Raw genomic sequence first — 24,013 nt, 5'->3', positions numbered from 1 at the left:
TGATTTATATAGATGCTAATATAGACTTATAATAATATATTTCCTTTACATAAGTAATCAAATGTCATTAAACTTACTAGGCTTCTGACAATCCTGTTGAGTGATATCATCAACTATTGTGATTCCTGCTGCGAGCCAAGTATTTTGCAAACAATACGTCATTTCTCTCTCACAACCACGTTTGAGAGTATAATTGTCCCTGTTTCACATCTTAGGACAGTGAAGGTGAGCACAGGTCACACTAGGAAGTGGCCAATTGAGGATAAAAGTCCAGTCTGCGGAAGCCCAGTCAAGTGAGGTATGCTTTCACATAGACTACACTCTGTTCCTCTCTGCTCAGCCCTTTTATCACCTTTTCTTGGGAAAATAGAGCATGCAGCTAGGTCAGTAATTTTCATTTCTTCTTTATTTTAATTTATGCATGGCTGTTACAAAAATTAAAACAGCTATAACAAAACCCTCAACCTTCCAGAAATAATATACCACATTTTAATATTCTCAAACCAAATATGGTATTCAGTAAATGGTTAAAGAGGATTGATATCTATGTTTTGACCCACCTCCTTTGAGAAACATTACATGTAGTAAAAAACATTTTTCTTTCACAGAAAATTTGTCTCCAATGTGCTGTTAGGCCATAAGTTGTCTCTTTATTACATCCCAGAGGGAGGAAGTTGAGTGGAAAAGATTCTGCAGTTTAACTATGAGAGGACATTATACATTTCAGTGGAAGAAAAAAACCATTCATCAAAAGATAAGTAGATAAATTAAGGATTCCATAATCAGTCTTGGGACATAAGCTGTGCATTTGTTTTTTTAAAAGACAAGTCCACTAAAGCTACAAAATTTGTTTACCACATGCTGAAGAAGGGCTGCTTCAACTCACTTGTGTCCTTTCCATCTGAAGTCAGTGGGTCTTTAGTGCAGCTGCTCTCCTTGTGAAGGCCTGGAAGTGAGGGAATGCTGGCAGGGACAGATAGAAGACAGAAGATCCAGGTACGGTGACTGCAAGCTGTACTCCCCAAGAAATCCCCAGGATATGCGCTGTGGGAAGGCACTGAGGTCCAACACTGGAAAACAAACCAAACCAAAACAAAAATCCAGCATGGGAAAAAATGAAGTGCAATATCGAACACAGAGCGTGCACTGGCACGCTCTTTTCATGTGGTGAGCAGTAGAGTTTTGTGGCCGGAGCACATGGACAATTGCTTAGAATTTAGTAATACAAAAGCTACTATTTATTGAATCCTACTTTATTCCCCAGGGACTGTGCAAAATACTTTACAGAGATTATTTTATTCGATCCTTCTACAGCTGACCCAGTATTTGGTTTGGGTCCTGTTGTAGAGATGAGGAAGTGGACGGCTAAAGGGACTGAGTGGGCCATCTGTCTGACTCCAGAGTCTAAAACTCTCTTTACTGCCTAGCAGCAGCAATGGTACTGGTGAGGATTCTTGCTTTCAAGGAACAAAAGTGAACTCTGTCTAAAGAAAAAAGGAGTATTAGAGGAAAGTGGACTCATAGAGCTCAAGAGGCTGGGAGAACAGGCTTGGAAACAAGGAGGGGCCCAGGGCCTTAGGAGGCCAGGTCATAGGAAGATTATCAAGATGCCACTGTCTCTGCTTCTGTTACACAACACCTTCTAGAAACCACCACTGGGGGCGCCTGCGTGGCTCAGTCGGTTAAGCAGCCGGCTTCGGCTCAGGTCATGATCTCGCGGTCTGTGAATTCGAGCCCCGCGTCGGGCTCTGTGCTGACAGCTCAGAGCCTGGAGCCTGTTTCAAATTCTGTGTCTCCCTCTCTCTGCCCCTCCCCCGTTCATGCTCTGTCTCTCTCTGTCTCAAAAATAAATAAACGTTAAAAGAAATTTTTTTTAGAAACCACCACTGGACATCATGATGCCCCCACTAACTGCACCCAAGGTTCTTTCTTCATCTGGGGTGCACAGGCCTGGGTGGGGGGTCCATTACCAGGTATTGGGGCCCCTGTTTCACATTCCGGGGTGTGGGGAGACTGAGATTCAAACTCTTCATCTTCCACAGGGAGGTAAGGTCCTATATCCCAACATCACACTCGTGAATTTCCCCAACCATAAGGACAGATGGATTTTGACAGCCAAAGGGATGTTATAGTGTCCTTCCAGACAACCCACCATAGCCACTTTGTAGCAAATCATTTCATTAGGAAAGTAAATGTAGGTCTGTTAAAAATAATTTTGAAAGGTCAGGCATAGGTGAAATTGTGCAGACATTAAATATTGCAAATCAAAACCCGACTGACCTAGAAATTCATTCTAATAGATTTATTTGCAATCTCTAAATGTAAACTTTAAAAAGACAAATTTGGTAACCCATATGCTAAACATCAATTAATTAGAATGTTTAGGGAATGGAATGTTCTTGTTAATTTAAATTTCTAACTAAGTGTGATTAAGCCTCTAAAAAGACCCACAAACCTTTATATTTCAGACGCCGCCACTGGAATTCTTAATAAAATATTTGGATTGTGGAGATTTTGCAATGCCTCAGAATTATTAATGCCATCATGTGTAAGTTGTAAAGTGCAGTGGGTATAGGCTGTGCTAAATGTGTGCAGATCCCAGGGTTGATGTTCCATGTATATTTCATTAACCAAACTTCTAATGTGAGTTTGCCTTTTGTTTTCTCCATTGCATAAGTTGGGTAAAGAGGAGGAAATAAATTCTGTCCGTGTAAATGTTTTCTTTGGAGCCCACTAAGGGCATGCACACTACTAGGCGCTGGGAACACAAACATAAATGATAAAGGTGTTTTAAAAGTGAGACAGGAATTAAGAAAAGGGGATGACTGATTCTGAGCGAGGCAGATAGAAATGGCAACCATCTGAGTTGGGCTTTGAACAATGACGAGTTGGATGTTGTCAGGTGAGGGTGGAGGAAGAGGAGCATGCTAGACAGAAAAAAACAATATGAAGCAAGACATCAAGACACCAAAGTACAAGTAGAGATAAGGGAAGAGTGAATGATTTGGTGTGCTTAGGATGAGTGTGTTAAAGGGAGCTATGAGGTCAGTCCAAAGGTAGGATAGGAGCAGATTGTCGATGGCCTCAAATACCGTCCTAAAGGAGTATGGACTTCTTTTTGAGAATCCTAGGAAGCCACTGAATCTTTTTTAAATATGGAGGTGATAGGATCCTAAGTGTGGGATAGGAAGATCATCTGGATGACAGATGAAAGGCAGAAGGAGAGACCAGAGGTAGGAGATTGCATAAGAGATGTTTGCAATAGTCCAAGATGAAACAAATGATTATTTAGGTTAGTGTGGTAGTGATTGGGAGGAATTCTTTCTAAGAGTTACCTCAGACACAGAATCCATAAGAATTGGTATCTGACTCGACAGGAGAGTGTGTTTGTGTGAAGAAATGAGTATTTGGATAACAGAGCCCATTGCATAATAACTATCTCTGTTGCAAAACAGCAAAATAATAACGATTACACTCCTAATTAGCTCAGTGAATAAGTGGGGCAGTAGATCCCTGTTTTGATTTCTCTTCTCCCCTTCCCTAAACCTGTTAAAGTAGATTGTCTGGATGCAAAGATCAGTAACTCATATTTTTAAAGCCCTTTAAGGATTCAGATGATCAGCCAGTCTGTAGCTGAAGATGTGAAAAGGAAGTAACACACAATAACATTAGATCCAGCGATATCTTATCACATCCTGTCCCCATGCCCTCTGAAACATTCTGAATCTCACCACTTCTTTCTAACTCCACTGCACCCATCTTAATCTCAGGCCCATTTGTCAACTGCAAAAACTAAGATTGCCACCTACTTGAGCTCCTTCCACTCTTGTCCCTGTGTAATCCATCCTCCACATAGCAACCAGACCAATTCTTTAAAAATGCAAAACAGATTTTGCTTAAAATGTTCCAGCGATTTCCTATCATACTGTGATGGTTTAAAATATGTCCATAAATTCTTTGATGCTTCTCCCTTGAAAAATAAAGCCAGATTCTCCTTCCCTTGATTATGTGCTATACTTAGTGACTTGCTTCGAAGAAATAGAATGTGGCAAAATGATGGTGTATGATATGTCCAAGATTAGAACATAAAAGGCATTGTGGTTTCCTTCTTGCTCTCTTTTCTTGGATCACTTGCTTGGGGGAAGCCAACTACTATGTCATGATGACATTCTAGCAATCCTGTGGAGAGGTCCATATGGAAAGGAACCGAAGCCCCCTGCCAACAGCCAGCAAGGAACTAAGGCTTTCTGCCAATACCCATGTGAATGAGCCATCTTGGGAATAGATCCCCCAGCTTCAGTCAAACCTTCAGATGACTGTAGCCCCAGTCAATGTCCTGACTCCAATGACCTGAGACACCCTGAGCCAGAACCACGCAGCTATGTGGCATCCAAATTCCTGACCCAAAGAAACTATGATGTAATAAATGTTGGTTTGAAACTTCTACATTTGGGGGGAAATCTGGAAAGCAACAATAGATACCTACCACACATACTTATAATATAATCAAAATTCCTTTCTATGCCCAGGAAGGCCCTACATACTCAGGATTCTGCCTATATTACTAAAATTAGCTACCACTGACTTTGTGGAAAAACTATCAGTGGTCGCTTAACAACTACAGTAAAACCTTGGATTGTGAGTAACTTGTTCTGCCACTGTTCCAGAAGACAAGCAAACATTTCTGATAAATTTTAACTTGATAAACAAGCGTTGTCTTCCAATACAAGTGGTACATGATGCCAGATGTCACATGATCACAACTGAGCCAATGGTTCTTGAAATTTGTTTTGTTATACAAGTGTTCTTGGTTGCAAGCATGTTTCCAGAATGAATTATGCTCACAAACGAAGGTTTTACTGTTTTTGTCTCTTTTTTTGTTAAGAAATAGAGTCACCAAAGTGTATTCAGTTACACGAATTCAAGCTAATCACACATTTCCTAGCCTTCCTTAAGCTGGCTTGGTCACATGGCAAATCCTAGCCAATGGGATGTGAGCAGATTTGGTGTGTGGAGCTTCCAGGTTGTGGCTTTAAGTGGGAGGGATATGCCTTCTGTTTCCGTTTCCCTCATTCCTGCTGACTAGATGTGAGTATGATGGTAAAAGGGTAGAAGCTGGACTAGCCATCTCAAGCAACAAGGCTGAAGTCACACGGTGAGCATGGCAAAGCAACAAGACAGAAAAGACCTAGATCCCCAACACCATCGAGCCAGAGATGTCTGTCTGGTCTTTTACGTGAGCAACACATAAGGCTGTATCTTGTTTTTAAGCGATTGTATTTTTTTATCTCTTTATTACAACAGCCTAATCTGTATCTTAACTGATACTCTTTGTTTACCACCTTCTAGCAATATTGGTCCTCTTTCATCTTTTCTGCTACTCTGAGGTCTTTACACTTGCTATTTCTTCTGTTTGGAATGGTTTTCCACCAGGAGTACTCATGGCTGCCTCCTTGCTATCAGGCTTCACTGTTTCATATAAAATACCTTCCTCTCAGGGTGCTTGGGTGGCTCAGTTGGTTAAGTGACTGACTTTAGCTGTGGTCATGATCTCACAGTTTGTGAGTTTGAGCCCCACATCAGGCTCCACACTGTCAGTGCAGAGCCTGCTTGGGATTCTCACTGTCTCCTCTTTCTGTCCCTTCCCCCCCCCCCCCCAACTCCACCTTTCTCTCTCAAAATAGATTAAAAAGAAATTCTCCTTTAATTTGTTCTATACTACATAGTCATGAGCTTTGTTCCTCTTGGCACTCATCAACACCTGAAATTTCCTCATCTATCTGTTTCCCGTCTGTCACTCTCCACTGGAATACAATCTCCCTAAGGTCAAGAACCTTGACTGCCTTATTTCCTGCTGAATCTCCAGTGTCAAGAAAGTGCCTGTACATAGTAGGTACTCTTTTGTATTTACAAAAGTAAATATCTTTTGTATGGTAGATAAACAAATGAATTAATAGTAAATGATGCTAAGAACCTAGTCCTTAGATCACTTTTTTATAATTTAGCCTTCTCTACCCACTGAATTTAGGGTAAATTAAGTAACAATAATGGCTACTCAGGATTACCAAAAAAATGTCAACAAGTCTCTTTACCTTATGAAGTGTGACTTAATGAGGAAAAATAAAGATAGAAACAGTAAATGAATCTCTGCTTTTGGCCTTTGAAAACAGAAAAAAAATAAATAAAAAGAAGCTCATAAAAATATGCCTAAAGGACAGATTCTCCTAAGTCCTAATATAGATGGTTGTATTACATTAACTCTAAGATGCCAGCTATTGTGAGACAAACCATTGTTTCATGTACAATGAAAAAAGGAAAAATGCTGTTGCAATAGATTGTGTTATTGTTCCCAGTTTCTGTCCCCACTGTCCCTTCCCAGACTCTTGGTGGGTGGAATTCTCTTTCCTACTCCATTATCAGCTTTGGCCATGTGGCTTGCTTTGGCCAATTAAATGTGAGTAGACGTGACAAAGGCCATATCCAGGCAGCTTTAAATGTGCTTGTGAAATTAGATTTCACTTTTGCTCCTTCCTCAACCATAGGCTAATGGTAGAATAATCCCAGATAGTGGCTAGTCCTTCCACCTGGATTCTTGAACAACATATGTAGCCCTGCACAGGTAAGGCCAGTGGAGCCAAAGCCAAGCCATATCCCTATATAATGTGAACAAGAAATAGTTACCATTGTAAGCCACTGCGATGTTGATAATTATAACAAAAGCTAAGACAATTAATCTGCTACATGACACCAATTGTAAGCTGCACCTTTATTTCAGACATGTTAAAATGTGAACAAATACAAATGTTAGAATCAATAAAATAGGGTATGTATTATATATATTATCATATATTAGCACAAGATACACATCAGTTGTCCAATAAATATTTGTTGACTTGATGTTATGTACATGATGAGAAGTTCATGTTTTTAGTGAGAATTTTCTTGATAAATACACTTTCTTTCTAGCATATTGTAGGTAACAGTATAACCTCAGGTATTTCCTGTAATGGAGACTAGAATTTATATAGTAAGCAAAGTTCAAACCTAAGAAAAAGGTCAGTAATGACTTATCATTACCTCTCACCTGACCCTACTCCCCTACTACTTCATATAATTTTTTGACTTAAATTCCACAGGACTTTCTCCTCTATCTGTCCTTCTCCATAGACCATACTGCTAGATATTAGTCTTCTATTATTTGGGGAGTAGCCAGAGAACAAAGGTAGCAAAAATGGAGTTTAGTAACCACTGGCATAAATATAAGACAAAATATTTGAATACGTACTTGTGAAACAAGTTTTTCACACACAACCCTAAACTAGATAAGAGGCTGAATTAGCTGAAGGAGGGAAGAGGGACAGGCACCTGAGGCACAAGCAGAGTTAGAGAGATGTCAGCATTTTCCAGATATTTTCCAGATAAAACACCAACTATGGTAAATATCAGGAGCTGTGCAGAAGCCAGCTCAAAGCATTGCTCACGTACATGGGCTAACACTGATATAAATTAATCACAATATATAACTTGGATATCTTTACCCAAAAAAACCACAAAATAATGATAATAGTTATGACAACGATTATAATAATAACAGTAAACATTAATTGAGCCTAGCAGTGACCATATGCCTAGCACTAGACTAAATGACTTGTATAAATGATCTCATTTGCTCTTCGTAATAGTCTTACGTATTAGTCAGCTATTGCTGCAATAATACTTTGTAACAAGCCACCCTGAAACCCAGTAACTTATAGCAAGAGGCATTCATTATCTTTTTCATCAGTCCGTAGGCCAACTGTTAGTTTGGGTGATACAGGCTGAGATCTGCTGCCTAGCTCTGCTTCAGTCTATGGACTTGGTTCCAGAGTGTGTGTTAGGTTCAGATCTGCTCCACATGCCTCTTGTCATTCTGGGAAGAACTTCTACCTGAGGCATGTTCTTCTCACAGTGATGGGAGGAGTGCAAGGGGGCAAGTGAAAACACATGACAACCAGGTTTGGAACCGGCACACTGTCACTCCTACCCATATTCCATGACCAAGACCAGCATTAATCAGGAGGAAAAAATACTCTACCCCAAGAGAGATGGGAGTGAACATTTCTGAATTATAATCAAATATATTATATAAAAAGGTGGGTATATAAGTATTTTACACCCATTTACAGATGAATGAACCAAAGCACAGAAAGTTTAAATGACTTACCCAAAGCCATACAGCTAGGAAATGAAGAAGCCAAGATTTGAAACCAGCCTAATTCCAGAACCTAGAATGTTAACTATCACTCTATATGGTTTTAACAAACCAGACTCCAGAAGGTATTACAAAGGGAAATATAGAAGCCGTGGTAATTTTACAATAATAAATGGGGCCTGAGGAAAAAAAGTGTGCAAGATCAAAGACTCTGACTATTTTGAGATCCTAATCAATAAAGATGATTTTCTCATTAGCTTTCATAGCTGCAGGAGGTTACATCATAGGAATCCACAGAAGGATGTGGGTTCATTTATTTTTAGAACCCCTCACCATAGAAGTATGTTAAAATTTTATCCACCTAAATACTACCTTTGTTACTTATTCCTATCCACCTACTTTGAAAGGGAAATCTCATTTATTCTGATAATTATGAGTAACCTATAAAGTGGTTATAAAGTATCTCCTTGTAAAAACAATTAGGACTTCAGTGGCAGTCACATTAAATCAATATTTAAAAGAATTAAGCTCAATAAAAACATTAGATTCAAACATTAAGGCATTCAAATACTCTGCATAGAAAGAAAGAAAAAACTGAGGCATGATTACAAAATATGAGAACTAAGGTACAAATATTGAAGACAAATTCCTTGGAAATATTTGTTAGGATAAAAGAGAGAGTCTGGGCTAGATGAGAAGCAAGAGGGAGTTCTATGGGGCACCTGGGTGGCTTGGTCTCTTGAGCATCTGACACTTGATTTCTGCTCAGGTCATGATTTCATGGTTCATGGAATCAGGCCCCGCGCCGGGCTCTGTCCTGACAGTACAGAGCCTGCTTGGGATTCTCTCTTTCTCCCTCTCTCTCCCATCCCTCTCTCAAAATAAATAAATAAATAAACATTTAAAAAAGAGGGAGTTCTTCATCCAGTGAACTTCAAAGATTGGGATGTTGACCAGTTCATGCAGCTTCAGCATCTTGCAATGCCCATGGTTTTTGAACTTCACATGCTTCCTATAAAACAAGTACTTTAAAGGATTATTTTTCTTCTTTCTATAGTAGCAAAAGAATCTAAGGTCATGAAATAGGACCCTAGGTCACTATTATAAGTAAAACCCAAACGTGCTGTATGAGTCCCATTTCTTGCTCTAGCTTTCTCTACTGTTAGGGTGATTTCAATTTCAAGTTGCAGCTGTGGTGATTCATTGCCTTTTAGAATAAGTAGAAAGCTGAAGCGCCTGCTAAAATATAAAACCAGGGGCACCTGGGTGACTCAGTGAGTTCGAGGCCAACATCGGGCTCTGTGCTGACAGCTCAGAGCCTGGAGCCTGCTTCAGACTCTGTGTCTCCCTTTCTCTCTGCCACTCTCCCACTCATGCTCTGTCTCTCTCTGTTATAAAAATAAATAAACGTTTAAAAAACTTTTAAAAACAACAAAATATAAAACCAAATAATTACAACTTAAGCAATGCATTTCACCTTCTTGGATCTTGATATAAACAAGTCAACTGTACATAAACATTTTTGAGACAATTTGAATATTAAGAATTTTGGTGGGGCGCCTGGGTGGCTCAGTCAGTTGAGCGTCCGACTTTGGCTCAGGTCATGATCTTGCGGTTTGTGAGTTTGAGCCCCGCGTTGAGCTCTGTGCTGACAGCTCAGAGTCTGGAGCCTGCTTCAGATTCTGTGTCTCCCTCGCTCTCTGCCCCTCCCCTGCTCACGCTCCGTCTCTTTCTCTCAAAAATAAATAACCATTAAAAAAATTTTTTTTAATAAAAAAAAGAATTTTGGTAATTTTGTTAGGTGCAAATTGCATTATGGTTACTTTTTTTTTTAAAAAAGGGAAGTTTTTATTCATATAAATAAATTTTGAAATATTTACGAACAAAATATTATGGTATCTGAGATTTGCTTCAAAATATTTTAGCATTGTTGCAAAGGGGAGTACAAAATGTTGATAACTTCCAAAACTGGATAATACATATATAGGAGTTCATTATCCTATTTTTTCTACTTTTGTGTCAAGTTTAAACACTATAATAAAAAAGAAAAAGAAAAGAAAATACCCATTTAAAAACACCACAAAAAAGACCACTGTAAAAGAAGTCTAACTTGGAGTATGTCTTCAACAGTGAATAGATTTCTAAAACAAAATGGTAAGTTGTGAGCTATATAACTTGGAACATCCTTAAAACAGCATCACCAGTAGTATAAGCAAACAACACAGCATTTCAGTTGTCTTTTGTATGTATGTACATGCTTACCCTAAGTAGGTAAATAGTAGGTAAATAGTATAATTTATTCTGGAATTTAAACCAGTTGTTCTCCTAGAAGTAGAAGAAGCACAAGGACTCTATATCTGTATTTTTTATTGATTTGAAGTTAAGAGGACCGACAGGTGAACAGTGGAGAATAACAGATGTTCATGTTGTAAGCTTACCATGTGTCAGGCACTGATCTAAGTACTTAATTTTATAAACTCATGCTAATGTTAAAAATTACCCACTGATATAGGTATTATTGTTCTTCCCATTTTACACACAAGAAAGCCGAGTACTGAGACTAAATTACATAATTTGCCCAATGTTGCACTACTAGTTAATAGCAAAGCTAGGATACATATTCAGGGCATCTGGCCCCTGTGTCTGATCCCTTAATCACCAAGTTTTGTCACCCTCCATGGAAAAAGTATCTTGCAGAGTTGTTCTTTGTTTAGACTTTGGGGACCGAGACTCTTTTATTCTTAGCAAAATACAAGAATTCTTGCTCCCTTTGACATCAGCACGTTCCTTTTATTTTGTCATGCACTTCAAACCTATTACTCCCAACATAGTCAGAACAGCCCTATAATATTCAAGCATATTTATTACAGATGGTAATGGCATGATTTCAAAGAACAGAAAACATCACAGCAAGCTCTTCGGATTGATTTAGACCAGGATAATTTTGAGAAACCACTCTGACACTGTAGTAGTTGACAATGTCATCTTTCTTATGTGGGTGTCAGCTTCTAAGTTATATGGCTTACAACTTACCATTTTGTTTTAGAAATCTATTCACTGTTGAAAACATCTTCTGAGTTAGACTTCTCTTACAGTGATCTTTTTGTGGTGTTTTTAAATGGGTATTTTCTTTTCTTTTTCTTTTTTATTATAGTGTTAAACTTGACACAAAATTAGAAAATGTAATGACCTTACATGATTTATCCTAATCACCTGATCTTCTCAGATGGTATTTTGCAAATTCTTTTCAGCTCAGCAAGTTGATATCTCAGCTTCCATATTGCCAGGGTTAATAATGGAATGGTCTCTCTGTCTCTCAATCTGTCTCTTCCTCTTGAGATCCATTGTCTTTACTTGGCAAAAAAGTAATTTATGAAAGTCAATATACCTATGGGCAACATCATAATAGCCTTTGAATATGGTGACTTTAATTTTAAGGACTTTTAGTAGCTATTTCCAGAAAGGAATTAGTGTGAGTCTACATAGGGCTTTAAATTGACTCATTTAACTGAACTGGTCATTGAACTTATGAAAAGAATGGCTTGACTGAGTTTTATCAGTAAATTTGTGTAAAGTGATTTCTTAGAATTAACTGACAAGCTGACTTGATTGTTTGCCCTTAGATACATCCACCTCTGAATGAAATATTTTCTAATTTTAGGAAAAAAAACACTGTATTTTAAGATAGAAGAAATATTTTCATGTAGTTTAGGGTTGTACTTATTACAATGGGGCAGCAGTCACTGAGAAAATGCTTTGCCAACTCTATAGTCTGAGGTGGTCAATCTTTATATATAATAAATGCAGTATGTCCTAACTCCCTTTCACCTGATGTTACCTGTATATGCATTATATGCAACAAAATGAGGGGGTTTCTGTACATACAATTCTATCAGAATTTCTCTAACCTAGGGAATGGAGTCTGACTTATGTATTTCCTCTAAAGAGAAAGAAATTATGTATTTCCTCTAAAGAGAAAGAAAGAAAGAAAGAAAGAAAGAAAGAAAGAAAGAAAGAAAGAAAGAAAGAAAGAAAAGAAAAGGGAATAAAAGAGAGACAGAGAACCAACAAGAAATAACAGAAAAAAGACTAGATTATAATTTTTCTAGAAAAGTAATTCTTGGGGCGCCTGGGTGGCGCAGTCGGTCAAGCGTCCGACTTCAGCCAGGTCACGATCTCACGATCTCGCGGTCCGTGAGTTCGAGCCCCGCGTCAGGCTCTGGGCTGATGGCTCGGAGCCTGGAGCCTGTTTCCGATTCTGTGGCTCCCTCTCTCTCTGCCCCTCCCCCGTTCATGCTCTGTCTCTCTCTGTCCCAAAAAATAAATAAACGTTGAAAAAAAAAATTAAAAAAAAAAAAAAAAGAAAAGTAATTCTCAACCCCTGGCTGCATATTAGAATACCCCAAGGAGTATTTGAGAAAGGAATTAGTGTGACTACATAGTACATGTACATACTACATACAAGGAGTATTGATGCCTGCTCCTCAAGCCCAGAGATTTTGATTCAGTTAGTTGTGGTAATTTTTCGTCATCAGGAGAAATGCTTAAATCACAATGGAGAGCTAGCTGAACTTGCAGTGATGGAGACATTCTTTACTCTGGGCTTCTTGATCTTATCACAAATCAAATGCAACTCAAATAACTTCTGAACTTGAGTGTGATAGTGGATTAAAGATGGGAATGAAGAATAAAGATCTAGCACATTCATTCATATTCATTCAACTGACCAACAAATATCTATGCGGTGCCTATTCAGCACTCTATTAAGAGTGGGGTTGCAGTGGCAAAGAAAACAATTAAAGAAGAATAATAGAGCCCTCTCTGAAATCTTCCTTGTGGGCCTCAAGTTTCAATCTATGTTAATGCCAAGATCAATTGGGTTGGTTGGATGAAAGAGACAGAGAGAATGAAATGACCATAAGGACCAGATTAGTCTACTAGTTAAATTCATTCATGGAATAAAAACATTTTGGTTCTTAATGGAACCCAAAAGATCATCTACTTTTGTTTTACAGATGAGTAATTTTAACCTTATAAGGGTTAATGACTACCCAATGATCATACAGTTTTTCAGGACAGAGCTGAAGAACCCAGATTGTTGACCTTATACAATGCTGTCTATGGTCAAGAAAAAACCTTCTCAGCAGATTTTTTTTTCATTCCCAGTTCCTAAAAGAAAACAGTCTCTTAGAGCCTTTGAAAAAGAAAAAGACCAAGTTCTTCCCCTGTTGAGCTAATCCTAGTGTGAAATTAACTAGCAGCATTGCTAGTCAATTCCACATTGCTGCCCTGTTGGGAGAGAAACTAAGGAAAATGGAGAGTAGGTCTTGGTCTATTTCCTCCCTAACTGCAGTTGTTCTAAGGCCAAACACTGGGAATATTAGAAGGAGATAGCAAGAAAGGACTACTGTGTACATGGGGAGTGAGGATCTAAGAAAGGAAGAAGTAAAAATTAAGCCCAAAAGAAAAATTACAATGAAGAATTACATACTTTCCCACATCACCTTTGAGGGCTAATCTGTAAGATGGAAAGGGCATTCAGCAATCTTCCTGGTGATGAGGGAAATGCTGATCCACACTGTAAAAGAGAGTCCATTTTACACCTGTTTGTTGGAAATTTTAAGGAGGCTGACAATATCAAGTGTTGAAAGAGTGTGATCAACGGGATCTCTCATAAACAGCTGGTAGAAATGTGAGTTGATAAAGCCACTTCAGAAAGCTATTTGGCATTATCTATTAAAGTTGAATATCCACATACCCTATGACCTAGTAATTCCAATGCTAGATATAAACTCTCAACATGTGAACCTGGAGGCATTTGTAAATCTGTTCACGACAACATTGTTGTAATAGAAAAAAGTCTGGAAGCAATCCAAATGTCTATTGACAGGAGAATGGATACAGTGTGATATATTGACTAAGTGGATATTACACTGCAGTCAAAACAAATAAACTGCCACTATACACACCAGTATGGGTGGATCTCAATAAAATCATGTTGGGTAAATAAAAAAGGTCACAGGAAATTACGTTTAGCATGGAACCTCTTTTTAAAATAAAAATAACAAATATATAGGCGCACCTGAGTGGCTCGGTTAGTTGAGCGTCTGACTCTTGGTTTCGGCTCAGGTCATAATCTCACCATTCGTAGGATTGAGCACTGTGTGGGGCTCTGTGCTGGTGGCTCGGAGCTTGCTTGGGATTCTCTCTCTCCCTCTCTCTCTGCCCCTCCCCCCACTTGGGCTCATTTTCTCTCTCTCTCTGCCTCAAAATAAAGAAATAAAACTTTACAAAATAACATGTATAAATAATATGCTTTTTAGAAATGCATGTACTATTAAATCGTATTTTTAAAAAATCATGAGAATGGTAAGTACAAGATTCTAGATAAAGATAACTTTGGGTTGAGGACGAGCCATGGGATAGAAAAGTCCATACATACAGGAGTCTTTTGTCAGTATTCTAGTTCGTGTGTTGGTGGTGGGTTCCCTGTATGTATTGCATTACATGAAGATCAACAGATCATTGGATTAATTATTTATCACAGTATAACAAATTATCCCATAACTGAGCAACTTAACACAATTAACATTTGTTATTTGACAAAGTTTTGAGAGTCAGGAATCTGCACGCATCTTAGTTGGGTGCTTTTGGTTCAGGGCCTCTCATGAGGTTAGAGTCAAGCTGTGAGTCACAGCTGCAGTCCCTGAAGGAACCGGAGGGTCCACTTCCAATATGGCTCATTCGTGTGACTGTTGGCAGGAAGCTCAGCTCCTCACCACAGGGACCTTTCCATAGAACTCCTCCTGACACAGCTTCTCTCGGAGCAAGTAATGAGGGGAGGGGTGGGGAGAGAAGGAGGGAGGGAGAAAACACGAACAAAAGAGAGCCCAAGATGGAAATTGCAACGTCTTTTATAAAATTAATATTAGAAGTGACACAACATCACTTCTGCTGGATACTGTTGACCACACTGACCAACCCTAAGGCAATGTGCAAGAGGACCACAACAGGTGTGACCACCAGGAGGCAGGGACCACTGGGCACCATCTGGAGGCTGTCTACTGCCACAATACAATAAAAAAGTGCAACGCATGGACGAACGATAAAAGTGTGTCAAGGAGCAAGTATGTGCACTTGAGCTTGGAAAATAAATGAATAAATAAGTAAGTACATTCAGTTCTGAAGACAACAAGATACAGGGGAAAGAGTGAGATGAGTTGGAGCTTTAATTCTACCTCTGTCACTTTCTAGCTTTATGACTTTGGGCAAGTCATTTGACTTGCTTCCGTTAAAATTTTTTTTTTTTTTTTACATTTACTTATTTTTGAGAGACAGAGACAGAGAGTGAGTGGGGGAGGGGCAGAGAGAGAGAGGGAGACAGAATCCGAAGCAGGCTCCAGGCTCCGAGCTGTCAGCACAGAGCCCGACGAGGGGCTCAAAATCACAAACTGTGAGATCATGACCTGAGCCGAAGTCAGATGCTGAACCAACTGAGCCACCCAGGCGCCCCTGACTTGCTTCCACTTTTAAAAAGGAATAAGGATATTCGGTTGAGTCGGTTGAGCATCTGGCTCTTGATTTTGGTACAGGTCATAATTCCAGGGTTGTAGAATTGAGCACCACATCAGGCTCCCTGCTGAGTGTGGAGGGTGCTTAAGATCCTCTCTCTCTCTCCCTCTGCTCCTCTCCCCTGCTCACACTCTCTCTCTCCAAAATAAATAAATAAATTAATTAATTAAAAAATTAATGAGGATATTTACTTTCTTTTAAAAATATTTTATTACAAAAATATTCATACATATACAAAATAGTGTAATAAATGCCATATACTCATTATCCAGAATCAACAACTTTGTAGATTTTAGCATACTTGCTTTTATCTATTTGTTTCCCTCCAGAAGTGTCTTAAAGAGAATTCTTGAGACTGTATTATTTCATTCCTATATACTTTAGCATACATTACTTTAAAATATGGAAGTTTTCGGGGCGCCTGGGTGGCACAGTCGGTTAAGCGGCCGACTTCAGCCAGGTCACGATCTCGCAGTCCGTGAGTTCGAGCCCCGCGTCAGGCTCTGGGCCGATGGCTCAGAGCCTGGAGCCTGTTTGCGATTCTGTGTCTCCCTCTCTCTCTGCCCCTCCCCCGTTCATGCTCTGTCTCTCTCTGTCCCAAAAATAAATAAATAAACGTTGAAAAAAAAATAAAAAAAAAATAAAAAAAAATAAATAAAATAAATAAATAAAATATGGAAATTTTCTAACACACACACACATAAGGTCAATAATTCCTTTGTAATATCTAACATACCAGAACTATAATTCAAATTTCTTTAGTTGTTTCCTAATTTACTTTGTACACTTGGTTTGTTAGAATCAAGATCCAAATCAGGTCCACACATTACACTTGGTTTGTTATGCCTCTCAAAATCTCAGTCTACAGGAGTCCTTTCCCGCATCTCATCTTAGCCCCTTTTCTTGTTGAAGGAACCCAGTCAGCTGGCTGTAGAATATCTGACCTGCTAGATTGGTCTGTTTGTTTCCTTGTGAAGCTCTTAACTTGTTCCACTCCCTCCGATGTTTCTAGAAAACTGGAAGTTAGACCTACAGGCTTGATGAGATTTAGATTCCACCTTTTGGGCAAAAATATTTCCTAGATGGTGCTGTATACTTCACAATGCCTGCCCAGTTGTGCAGAAGCCCACGTCTAGCCATGCTGATTGGTGAGTGGTTGCCAGTGGGGTCTCCGTGCACCACCGTTGTTTCTCATCAACCTTGCGTTTTTAGTGATTATTGCCTGAATAGGTTATTTCATAAGCAATCACAATATGGTGATTTCTTTTTTTTTTTTATGTTTATTTTTGAAAGAGAGAGAGAGACAAAATGAGAGCAGGGGAGTGGCAGAGAGAGACGGGGGGCAGAGGATCTGAAGCAGGCTCCAGGCTCTGAGCTGTCAGCACAGAGCCCCATGTGGGCCCCAAACCCATGAACTGCAAGATCATGACCTGAGCCGAAGTCGGGCGCTTAAGGGACTGAGCCACTCGGGCGCCCCTATATGGTGATTTCTTAAATCTATCCTTTCTTCCTCTCTTATCAGATGGAATTAGGTTATAAAGAACTTTCCCTCATCAGCCTGGACTATTCCTGGTTTCTTCTCTGTGTCACATCAGTCCACCTCTCGCTGCAGCCATTGCCAAAGCAACCAGCTTCCTGCAGGTGTAACCTGCCAGCACTTCTCCACATACGCATGCATGTCACATTCTGTCCCCCAGGTCCTCTAACTCCATGAGGGTGGGATATCTGCCTGGCAGCCACATGACAGCCTAGAAATGTGAGGGGAATAATGCCCCAAGGGGGAAATTTGGACCAATGGGAGTTGGGAGCTGGTCAACTGCTCCTCTCTTGCATCAGGCTAACAATTATGAAGTATATTCTACATGACAACTCAGAGTCCCAGAAGGCTCAAAGCCTCATCGCCCACAGTGGTGACTAACTCGAAGACATCCTTGTATTGACCTCCTCTGATTCACTCTCCCTGGTCATCCACTGCTGCTTCCTGAGATTGCTATCCAAAATAAACCACCTAAAAGTAAGCTCTTGTTTCAGGTTCAGCTTTCAAGGGGGCTAAACCAGATTAAAACACCACTAAATATAATTCATAAAGGAAGGCAGGATAAGTGTTCAATTCTTTCATGATATTGATAATATTCAGAGTATTGCCCTAATTACGTCTAATAATGAACTCAAGGATTTATATGTCATCAATGAATTACAATCAGTTGTAGTTCTTACCTGATTTTGATGCTCAGATTGACCCCTTTTCAGCTAGCGGGGAGCTCCTTTATGCTGATCCCTTTGTTCCATTGACCTGACCCATTAGACTTTATAATAGATTCCCTGATTTCTGGCACAACAGGGTGTCCCAGGCTCATCATGCACATTTCTTGCCCCAGACCTGAAATCTGCCATTCTTCTAAAGGACTCAGCCCTTTTATTATTATTTTTTTTAATTTTTTTTTTTTAACGTTTATTTATTTTTTTGGGACAGAGAGAGACAGAGCATGAACGGGGGAGGGGCAGAGAGAGAGGGAGACACAGAATCAGAAACAGGCTCCAGGCTCTGAGTCATCAGCCCAGAGCCCGATGCGGGGCTCGAACTCACGGACCGCGAGATTGTGACCTGGCTGAAGTCGGACGCTTAACCGACTGCGCCACCCAGGCGCCCCTGGACTCAGCCCTTTTAAAAGGGAATGCTGTTTTGGAAGTATGATATGAATGCTAAAGGTACTTGTTGCTATAGGATTATCGTTATTTCCTGGTCTTTTCAAGGGACAAAACAAATAAATGCTTCTCCTCCCCACCCTTTCCCCCCATAAATGTAAAAACTTCTTTTTCTTTTTAAAAAAATTTTTTAGTCTTTATTTATTTTTGAGAGAGAGAGAGAGAGAGAGAAGGAGAGAGGTGGGGAGGGGGGACGAACAGAGAGAGAGGGAGACACAGAATCTGAAGCAGGTTCCAGGCTCCAAGTTGTCATCACAGAGAACTCAAGAACTGCGAGTTCATGACTTGAGCTGAAGTCAGATGCTCGACAGACTGAACCACCCAGGCGCCTGTATAAACTTTTATTGGCCCATAAGAAACATTTTTGAAAAGGACAAGTTTTAAGTTCATGCTACTTCCAATTTCACTTTAATTTTACATGGATTCTACTTACTCATCATTCCTAACAACTCTAACATTTGCTTTTACCTATAACATATAAGAATAGTTTGAAGGAAATAATATCTATATTTCTATCAGCAATAAGACTACTGATTGAAGTTTAAGATTTCTTTGTAGGTTTATTTATCCTGAGGACATATTCCACTATAAGTGCACTATAAAAACACTACTTTCTAAAATCATTTAATTATTTACTTGATGTGGTTATGTCACCAACTTAATATACATTTAGATCATTTGCTTCAGTTTGTTTTCAAATTTTAGGAATTACATTTTTCTTTAAAATTTAAAACTATTTTGGATATGTCAAATATATACATGATTAAAATGTTTTTAATGTTTATTTTTGAGAGAGAATGAGAGAGAGAGAGAGCCTTTGAGCAGGGGAGGGGCAGAGAGAGAGGGAGACACAGAATCTGAAGCAGGCTCCAGGCTCCGCACTGTCAACAGTGCCTGATATGGGGCTCAAACTCACAAATTGTGAGATCACTACCTGAGCCGAAGTCAGAAGCTTAACCAACTGAGCCACCCAGGCACCCCTATACATGATTTTAAATTCAAAACCATACAGTCAAGGTATGTAAAGAGTAGTCTGTTTAATGCCTGTCCCTTCTGTTTCTTCCCAGCCCAAATACATATGCAAGTGTATATTCATCTCGTGCACCTATCTTACAGAAAAAAGAACACTATGTTGTTCTGCATCTTGGTTTGTTTTTTGTTGCTATTGTTGTTTTAAAGCTAACCCATATTCTGGAGCTCATGTTACATCAGTGTAGAGATGGCCTTCGTTCTTTTTCAGAGTTACACAGTGTATTTCATTACATGGATTTATTCCAGTTTATTCAACCACTCCCCTACTTGTGGTTGTTTGGTTTGTTTCCAATCTTGCTATTGCAAATAATACTGCGATAAAATTGTGCATGTTATTTTGTATTTTGGAAAGGGTTCCTAGAACTGGGATTTCTGGGTCAAAGGATAAATGCATATGTAATTTTTCTAGGGATTATCAAATTCCCTTCCATAGATGCTGTGAAACTATTTTATAATCTCACTGGCGATATGTGCTGTCTCTACAGCCTGCAGCCCACTAGATAGTCAAATTTTTGGGTTGCTGCTAGTCTGATTACTCGCCTCCTTTCATCATCCTGCCCCATAATATACCACAATGCTTTTCAACTGCTTTGGAAAGCACTCTCTTGGCATAAACAATAAGTGACTGTGTTGAGGGTGGTAGAAGGGTGACTGCAGTGTCCCTATCTATTCCCACTCACCTAATCATAGAAATGGCCAAAGCCCAAAGCATACACCATCCTTGCTAAGACCTTGTACTTTCAAAGGCTGGTTTAGGTTTCCAGCCAAAGAAAAGGACATCAAATATAATTTCACTTGTTTCTAAGGTCAGCAGAAGGCAGAGAGGACTGGTACTTTACCAATTTCAGGATTCTGAGAAAGGCGTAGGAGGAACCATGACCATCTTTTGCCACCTTGCTAAACAACCCCCAAGTTCCAAGGAGTTGGAGAAGTCCCTGTGTATGGCAGGAAGTTTCCACAGATTGTGGAGTGACCACTTTAACTTGCAGGACTACTCATACCTGGGACTTCTTTTTTGCTGCTTTGTAGGAGTAAATGTCATCAATGGCCCTTGTTTGTTTTGGTTTGGTTTTTTGTTTTTTTCCAGCATCTCCCATTTTCCTATATTCTCATGGCTGATTCTGCCCCCGAGGGACAATGTCCAGAGACACATCGGGTTGTCACAACTTCGAGAGGGGTACTGCGGGCTTATAGTGAGTAGAGACCAGGGATGATGCTAAACATCCTACCATGCACAGAAGAGCCCTCCTCCCCATAACAGAGAATCCCATGCCCCCAAATGTCAATAGTACCAAAGTTGAGAAATCTGCAAAATGAGTATTACCAGTGGCAGAGGAAGGTCAGAATCACAGATATTTCTTCCCCTGCTCCTCCAAAAGCCAGTAGCAATTCAGAAATCTCTTTAGTCAGAAAGACTCAAAGGAGTTATATATTTATCTGGAAGATTAAAGAATAAATACCATTTTAACCTTCTAAAAACTGATTGTCATTAGGTATAGTGCAACCTTTTAACTATAAGCATAAAGGAAAGTGCTGATTATTTAAAGTAAATGGGACCAAGAGTCCCATGAATAATCAAAAACTTGGTTAATAGAGTATGACCAGAGAATAATGCATTTGGCTTCTGTGGAAAAATTAAAGTACATGCTGTGAATTGGTATTAAGGAAATTGCATGAAAAGTTAGTCTTAAGGTTCTATGATTCGGAAGAAACAGCCTCAGGTGCACAATCTATTGCATTCAGTCTTTATCTCTCTTCATTTTTTCGTGACTTCTTTCACCTTGGATAACCCAGAAGCTCAGGCCTTGGAACTTTTTGAAACGGTAAGGTATCTCACTCTCCACATTTATTTTCATCTAGAACAGAGCTGAATTTTATTGCCAGGAGTTTGTTATCTCTTCCACAGGAATTATTTTGAACTTCAGCTTGCCTTACTTATTTTGCGGGTGTAGACTGTGTTTAACACTTACAAGCACAATTCACTTGATCTAAAATGTATCCCTGAAAAGTTATGCCTAAATTGAATTTTTGGAAATAAAATCAGATTTTTAAATCACAAAGAATAATTGCTATTTAAAGGGAGTCTGAAGCTAATTTGTAGAGAAACGCATCTTTTTGCAAAGTGAATAATTACTTTAGTTTGCCTTTTTTAAAATCTGAATTTTTACATGTAGCCAGAATCTAGTCCAGTACTGTGCAAGATACTAATTTTTAAAATATCGATCATGAATTTGAAAGGATTTTGAAAGTTGGAGGTTTTACAAGTTTTTTTTTTTTTTTTTAATTTTTTTTTTCAACGTTTTTTATTTATTTTTGGGACAGAGAGAGAGAGAGACAGAGCATGAATGGGGGAGGGGCAGAGAGAGAGGGAGACACAGAATTGGAAACAGGCTCCAGGCTCCGAGCCATTAGCCCAGAGCCTGATGCGGGGCTCGAACTCACGGACCTCGAGATCGTGACCTGGCTGAAGTCGGACGCTTAACCGACTGCGCCACCCAGGCGCCCCTACAAGTTTTTTTAAAGATTTATTTAGTTTGAGAGAGAGAGAGACAGAGCAAGAGGGGGAAGGGTAGAGAGAGAGAGGGAGAGAGAGAATCCCAAGCAGGCTTTGTGCCGTTAGCACAGGGCCGGATGTGGGGCTCTAACCCGTGGATGGTGAGATCATGACTTGAGCCAAAACCCAAGTCGTATGCTTAACCAGCTGAGCCACACAGGCATCCCTAACAGCGTTTTTTAAAGAGAGTAAAACTGGGTAATATATTCTTCATTATTAACAGGAGTTTTGTAACACTTGTTTTGGGTGATGTGACAAGGGGCAGGATGCTAAACATACCTGAACAAAGAAACGTAGCATTACCTAAAGGATAACCACATCGACTGCTTCCCCTCAGCAATGAAGAGAGAAGCATGGTTGGTAGTTTGTTACTTTGTGTAATGCTGTGGTTAAGAGCATGGATTCAGAAACCTGACTGGCTGAGATAACATCCCTGTCTAGTGTGGCCTTAGACAATTCACACAGTCTGGATGTGCCTGTTTTCTCACCGAAACATGGAGAATACTAACACTACTTAATAGAGTTGTTTTGAGCATTCAATGAGCGAATACGTGAGCTGTAAGTGAAAAACACTAGGGCCAGTAATAGTTTTGAATCCTGGATGGTGAACGTTGCTTCCTTCGGGTGAGAAAGGCGAGAGTCTGGGCGTGGGCCTCTGCACCCTTGTGGAGGCATGGCTGCTTCTGCCTGGGTCATACACAGGGGGAAACCGAGGCTCAGCGAGGAGGCTGGTGATTAGGCAAGGATCGAGGACATTCCTTGGGAAAAAGAACCCTTTCTGCCAGGCCACGCCACCTTCTGTCTGGTTGGGAACTGAGGGCAAAAAGGGCTCAGCCGCGCGCCTTCACTTTGCGTCTCAATGCTGAGTAGCGGCGGGTAGCTCCAAAAGCCCCGCCGGCCTAGGGGCCCTCCCTCCTGCCCTTCCACTACCACTGCCAGGGGCTGGGGGCGGACAGCTGCGAGAGGCTTCCGAGAGGGGCCGGCACCCCCGCCCGAGGCCCCTCCTTCCGGGAGGGCTGGGAGCCACGAAAAGAGACTTGGTAGACACCCACCCTCGCTCATAACACAAATATTCACGTGTGCCCTCTCTGTGCTGGGAATTGGGCACGCCCTGGTGAATCAGACTCCGCCCCCGCTCCGGGCGTTGGAGCACCACACAGCAGCCCCTCACGCCCCACCCCAATCCAGGACAACCTAAATCCTTCAACCTTGGGTGAGGAAGGGTGTGGGAGGAGCCTAAACTTTCGCCCTACCCCTCGTCTTCAGCGTTTCGCTACCAAGGCCCCCTCCCTCCTGGGAGCGTTCACGACTGTGTCGTAAAGTAGGGAACATGCTTTGCTCCCGAACAGCCCGCCTCGCTGTCTTTACGACAGGCCGTATTCCACGCCTCCAACATGGCGTCCCCCATTTAAGAAGCGGCAGTAGTTTCTACTCAGGTGGCCAGGGGCAGTGCTGAGCTTGGGCTGTTGTGTGTGTAGCCTGAAGTGCTGAAAGCTGTAGTTAAAGTTCGTTTCTAGTCACGGTTCCAGGAACTCTCCCTTCTTTCAGGGTCAGGAGTTGCCGGTTCCTTCTAGTTCCTGCAAGTTCTTCCTCTGCCCCTGGTTTGTTCCCTGCGCCACCTCCGGACACCCCCCAAATCCCTGACACTCCCAGACTCAAACTATGAGCCTTCGGCGGCTGCTGTTGCGCTTACCCCGTTATCTCGGGGTCTCGGGTTCCCCGCGACGCTTGTGGTGGTCCCCGTTCCTCGATACCATCTCTTCGGTGGGCTCCTGGCGTGGTCAGTCCTCCAGGTCCCCGGCCCACTGGAACCAAGTAGTGTCAGAGGCGGAGAAGATCGTGGGCTATCCCACGTCCTTCATGAGCCTCCGCTGCCTGCTCAGCGACGAACTCAGCAACATCGCTATGCAGGTGCGGAAGTTGGTGGGGACTCAACACCCTCTGCTTACCACGGCCAG

The 24,013-nt window shown here is 40.7% G+C and overlaps 1 protein-coding gene and 1 long non-coding RNA gene across 3 annotated transcripts in view; one reads left to right on the top strand and one right to left on the bottom strand.

Annotated features, from left to right (window-relative positions):
* Nucleotides 1-388: 388 nt before the first annotated feature.
* Nucleotides 389-23,869, bottom strand: LOC147581130 (uncharacterized). Its single transcript, XR_015251450.1, has 2 exons — nucleotides 23,749-23,869; nucleotides 389-1,070 (listed from the first exon to the last, which is right to left on the bottom strand). It is a non-coding gene; the product is annotated as an uncharacterized LOC147581130 (long non-coding RNA).
* Nucleotides 23,425-24,013, top strand: part of PDSS2 (decaprenyl diphosphate synthase subunit 2) — a 287,564-nt gene continuing 286,975 nt past the window's right edge. Inside the window, exon 1 of one of the 2 annotated variants that reach the window (XM_086707531.1) lies at nucleotides 23,425-24,013. In XM_086707531.1, the coding sequence (XP_086563657.1) occupies nucleotides 23,718-24,013 (296 nt within the window). In that variant the 5' untranslated portion in view covers nucleotides 23,425-23,717. The other variant, XM_025925580.2, reaches the window with a different exon arrangement.

The sequence above is a fragment of the Puma concolor genome, chromosome B2 (assembly GCF_028749965.1).
Source record: "Puma concolor isolate L17-30 chromosome B2, mPumCon1.1.hap2, whole genome shotgun sequence".
NCBI lineage: Eukaryota > Metazoa > Chordata > Mammalia > Carnivora > Felidae > Puma > Puma concolor.
The sequence above is the reverse complement of the archived record's forward strand: the minus strand, read 5'-3'. Positions and strand labels throughout refer to the sequence as shown.